Source organism: Ovis canadensis, chromosome 14, assembly GCF_042477335.2.
Source record: "Ovis canadensis isolate MfBH-ARS-UI-01 breed Bighorn chromosome 14, ARS-UI_OviCan_v2, whole genome shotgun sequence".
NCBI lineage: Eukaryota > Metazoa > Chordata > Mammalia > Artiodactyla > Bovidae > Ovis > Ovis canadensis.
The window spans coordinates 14167897-14173706 of NC_091258.1; the positions used below are offsets into that span (position 1 = coordinate 14167897).

Consider the following 5810-nt stretch of genomic DNA (forward strand, 5'->3'; position numbering starts at 1 on the left):
GGTGTGCATAGCCAGGTGTGCAAAACAGCAAAGAAACTTGGATACTGTTGTTTCTGCCAATGCCAAAAAACACCTCCCAGGTCTTGGGAGAAGACCAGCTAATTCTACCTCAACCTAACCATGAGCTCTGTAGAATCTCTGTCCCTGACAGAAAAGGTAAATAAACAAGAAAGTCAATTACAGATTTCACAAATATTTTATGCACTGGTCTACAATTTTTAATTAGAATTAACTATCAAAGACACTGCACCCTTTGAGCATAACAATGTTTAATGGTGGCTTTTTTAGGTGAATGCTTGAAAGTATTCAACATTAAATTCAATTTACATGTTTGCAAACACATTATTAGCAATTCTTAAATATTTCAAATCAACTAATTCAAAGCACAGAAGGCTTGTTCTCAAGTAACTCTTCCGAGGTGACATGAAGACTGAAAGAAGCCTTTAACTTGAGTCCAGGTCTCTAACCAACAATCACCATATCATCGCTGGTGAACTCATATGAGGGAACTTCAAGGTTGAGAGGTGCAGGCCCCTTCCTGATCCTGCCAGACGCATCATAGTGTGACCCATGGCAAGGGCAGTAATAACCACCAAAATCTCCTGCATTTGCAATGGGTACACAACCAAGATGAGTGCAAACACCTATCAAGATAACCCATTCAGGTTTCTTTACTCGTTCTAAGTCATGCTGTGGGTCCCTCAACTGGGACACTTCAACTGCAGCTTCCTGGTCAATTTCCTTCTTGGTTCGATGGCGCACGAACAGGGGTTTGCCTCGCCATTTGAAAGCCATGTTCTTCCCCTCTGGAATATCGGATAACTTGATTTCAATTTTCGACATGGCCAACACATCGGCAGAAGCACTCATGCTGGAAACAAACTGAGAGACGACATTCTTGGCAGCATATGCAACACCCACAGTAGTTGTTGCAGTTATCAAATAGGAAAAACCCTTCCGCGCCTCACTGCTCTCTTTTGAAGACTTTGTACTATCTAACACTTCAGGGCGACGATAGTCAGAGAAGTCAGGCACTTTGATGTCTGTATGGGAATAACGAACAGAAGCAGGGACTGCAAGATAAACAGAAGGTTAAAAAAACACAATTAGATGAGGACCCTGAAAGAGGCACACATCAGGGAATGGGCCTTTATGAATTCATAAGCAAAAATAAAATTATTAAAACGTGAAATATGGCACTCACTGGTCTCAGAAATGGCGAAGTTGGCAGTGCCAGCAAATTAAATACTGAGGACAAAATCAACTCAACCACTACCTAACCTATCATATTGGTATGAAATCATAATATGTATAATTGACTCCACCTGATAGAACACTGCTGATTCAGAATTTGTAACAATTCAGTGCATCAGGTTAAAAAAAGTTAAACAGTACTGCAAACAGCAATATTTTAACTCTCCAAAAATTCAACCTGCTAAGATATACTGTAATAATAATATAAATATCATCCATATTTTCTGGATTAGAAGAGACCCTAAAACTCATCTAGTCCATTCATTAAGTTGATGTGAACATCTTATTAACACAAATGTCTAACTTCATATTCCTATCTACCTGCTCTCCAAACTTCTAAAAATTCATAAATTAAGAATTGTTTAGATAATAAACATTCTGTAAACAGTATATATTTAGTAGCAGAAAACTTAAAGAGATTTCTGTATTAGATTCTGGGGTAAAAATTCAAGTAAAACCACTAATGGGCAGAAAAGACACCCTTATCAGACTATGTAACTATCAAAATCAAATGAAATCTCCAAAAGAACCAATTATTTCAATTTAGTATAGTAAAAAAGAGCATTTTTTTCATATAACATCAGTGAAGGGCAATAACATCTATTAGAGTGGGGTATTATTATTACTATTTTTTAAACTGTTGTGGATCTCTCAACTGGGACACTTTACTCCAGGCCATAAATAGGCCAGATGTTAATATCGAATGAACATTAAATAACCAAATAATTACTGTTTATGCAGTAAAATAAGTCCCCCACATAAAAATGAATTCTGTTCTGAGAGTGCATTTGTGAGTTCAATTTGTTCCTAAGTCCAACAGAGTTAGCCTAGGTACCCAACTAACACAATCAACTACACAGTACTGTACTCTAACAGGTTTATAATACTTTTTACACAAATAGTACATAAAAAAAAACACAAAAAATAAAATATATTTTTAATCTTGAAAAATACAGAAGTACAACAGTTGGCAAACAGGGGCTGGCATCAAATGAACAGGCAAGAGGTGCCCACTGGAGGAGGGAGAGGAGGTGGGAGATGGTAGAGCTGAAGAACAGTCAGAAACAGAGACAAAGGGCAAGCTGCAATTTCACTCACACCTGACGCTGATGGAACACATGTTCGAATCTTTGCAAGTTCAAAACTTGGAGGTTCTTACTGTATTATGGACGCAACAGTTTACTTTTTCAAACAACAGGTATGTCCTGTCCCATACCATTTTTTAATGTCTGACAAAAAATTAACTTACCTTTAAGAAAGTAAATCTCTTTGCAAACTGCATATTCGTTTAAAAAAATCTACAACACGGATCTGCTTTTTAGAAAAGGAGACACTAAAAACTCAGTTTTAGAAAATGTTTCCAAAAGAAACATGAACTTATAAAAAGCACTGTCATATAAGCTGCAATTCTACTTGACCTACTAGGCTGTCTCACCCTAACATACTTCCTTGAGCAGTCAAACATAATACGGAATATGTTTCACATGGTCAGTAATTTTATGGAAGCCATAAGTAGTCAAAAACAATGGAGAAACCTATCAAAATCACTCTATGTACTTTTCTAACTCACTTAACGTTTTTTGGAGGGGACAAGGACACAGGTAGTGACTACTGGATACTCGCAACTATAGCAAAGTGACATTGTATCACATACTACCCTACTTAAGTGTGACTTACTTTCCCCTAGGACTGTCTGGGATTACACAGGAAAGAGATGCATAGCATACCTAAAAGATGAAGAAACCCAAGTTCATACTTGGAAGCCCTGTCTACAATCCTTCCGCAGAAGGAAACACAGAATACTAAAGAGAATGACTTTGACATTATCATCCAGAGATTTGGTAGCAAAAGAAATCCAGTTGTCTACTCACATTTTATCGAGTAGGTTACATTTCATATTGAACTCCATCATTAGGAACACTTTGGGAAATTACACTCCTATATATTGTAAAAATCATTCTCTAAATAATTCACATGAATTCTATTAGGTATGACTTTTAGTAGCAAAGATGTGAACTATATTTAGCTCTAAATGAAGACAAAATCAAATACTTATAGAAACATCATCTAGAAATAGAGAATTAAGGCATTATAACAAAAGAGTTTTGTTTTAAAGTGAGCTCTAATGTATCCCAATTCAGGGATCTTCTTCTGACTCAACTGCCCCTTACCATACCCTCTATTAACCATCTTTCCACAAACCATCTATACAGAAAATTTTAACATCAACTTAAGCTTCAAGCTGAAGGCATGATTACAGAAAACACGTTTGCCTTATACCTCTACCACTTCTTGGAAAAGTCAGGAAAGCCTGTGATTTTCTGAAGAAACTCTTTGGCCATTTGACAAATTCCAAGATATTTTTCATCTTTGTTATTGAAATTTTCTCCTCCCTGTTTCTCATTTGGGTCCAAATAACTGGCTTGGGCAATTTCTCTAAAACCGGGGGGCCCACTAAGAAAAGTTGCCACTTTATTCATTCACAAATACTCTGCACCAACTACATGCAAAATCTGAGGTTGTGGAAGATAGAAAAATAAAGGATATTCTCTATACCTTCAAGCTCAAGGTCAGAGAGAATCCTCAATAAATCCAATACAGAAGAGAAAGTGTTATGTGCTATAACACATAAAGGAATCAGCAACATAAGACTTTACTAACCTGATCCTGAACTGAGAGGATGGGTAAAACTTGGAAATGTGGAAAACTGGGAGGGGCGTTTAAAATAAAGATAAAAGGGTGAATACAGGCCGACTTAAGAGGGTGGGGGACAACCTGGTGTAGCGCAAAGGTCAGTGGGGCCAGGAAAGTAACAAAGAATCAAGCAGGCCTGACGAGGAGCGAAGGGTGCGACCAATGCACAGTACACACGATAATGGAAACCAGAGACCAGCACTGCCAACATTCAGCATTTCAAGAGGCGCCAAAGCTAGTCCGTTTTTAACAACTATGCAGGTAAAGGTTGACTACAGGTACCTGGCTCACAAGCTGCCAATTAAGGCTCTCCAAACAGTGCATAAAAACAGAACAAGGCACCAAAGATAAACTAGGATCTGCTGACAAGAGGCGTAAAATATACTCTTGGTGAGAGCTTATGGATAAATCAGTCTCTCAAATCTATCACTATCACAGAAGCCTGGGGAGGCACAGAGGCCTAACCAAGGTCGACCCGGCCCGCAGGCCATGCCATACCAACCAGGGCTCTGTTCCATTTTCCCGCAGCCCCCTGCCCTTCTCGACTGCTCCCTGCGTCCAGGGCCGGAAGGAGCAAGACAAGAGGCACCCCTCAGCCCAGCTCACCATTGAGGCCCACGGAAGCGACCAAAGGCCGGCCCGCGGCCTGGCCTCTGAGCGACTCCCGGCACAGGACGGAGCGCTTCAAGTCCAGCACAGGCGACTCCGAGGTGGCGGGCACCGCGGCCTGTACCAGGGGCCGCAGCGCGCCCGCCACCCCGCGGGACGTGGCCGACAGGACGGGCGCGAATGGGCCCGAGCGAGCGGCGACCGACAACATGGCGACAGGGGCTCCAAAAGCCAAGCCGGTCACAGAGACGACCTTCCGGCCGCAGCGCAGGCGCGAACGGGCAACGAGGGCGCGGAACCGTGACGTCAGCGCGCCAGCAGAGGGGAAGCCCCGCCTCCAAACGGGGCGGGGCCAGCCTGGAGAGCCGTGCCGTCGAGGGCGGGGCGAGGGCCCGCGGGCAGGAGGTGGGGTGATCGCGTTTGTTTTGGGGAAACAGTGGAAACAGTGTCAGACTTTATTTTGGGGGGGCTCCAGAATCACTGCAGGTGGTGACTGCAGCCATGAAATTAAAAGACGCTTTCTCCTTGGAAGAAAAGTTATGACCAACCTAGATAGCATATTCAAAAGCAGAGACATTACTTTGCCAACAAAGGTCCATCTGGTCAAGGCTATGGTTTTCCCAGTGGTCATGTATGGATGTGAGAGTTGGACTTTGAAGAAAGCTGAGCGCCGAAGAATTGATGCTTTTGAACTGTGGCGTTGGAGAAGACTCTTGAGAGTCCCTTGGACTGCAAGGAGATCCAACCAGTCCATGCTGAAGGAGATCAGCCCTGGGATTTCTTTGGAAGGAATGATGCTAAAGCTGAAACTCCAGTACTTTGGCCACCTCATGCGAAGAGTTGACTCCTTGGAAAAGACTTTGATGCTGGGAGGGATTGGGGGCAGGAGGAGGAGGGGACGACAGAGGATGAGATGGCTGGATGACATCACTGACTCGATGGACGTGAGTCTGAGTGAACTCCGGGAGTTGGTGATGGACAGGGAGGCCTGGCATGCTGCCATTCATGGAGTCGCAAAGAATCGGACACGACTGAGCGACTGAACTGAACTGAACTGATGTCTAGTGGCTTGAGTGTCTGCCTCTGGTATCTGTCCCAAGAAAGGCGGCAAAGGAGGCCACCAGAAATGTCACGGGGAGCGATTTTGCCCCCATTGAGGCAAAAACCTCATCTGTGGGGAACGAGGGATAAGAATAAATTATCATAATAGTTTAAATTGGGATAATAATAATTCTTAACGTAGGTAAAATGTT

General features: G+C 42.4%; 1 protein-coding gene across 1 annotated transcript; it reads right to left on the reverse strand.

The window, feature by feature from the left end:
* Window positions 1-252: 252 nt before the first annotated feature.
* On the reverse strand, window positions 253-4890 carry UQCRFS1 (ubiquinol-cytochrome c reductase, Rieske iron-sulfur polypeptide 1). Its single transcript, XM_069549540.1, has 2 exons — window positions 4555-4890; window positions 253-1073 (listed from the first exon to the last, which is right to left on the reverse strand). Exons 1-2 carry the CDS (start codon window positions 4766-4768, stop codon window positions 463-465), a joined length of 825 nt encoding a protein of 274 aa, XP_069405641.1. The 5' UTR covers window positions 4769-4890; the 3' UTR covers window positions 253-462.
* Between the last annotated feature and the right edge of the window lie 920 nt (window positions 4891-5810).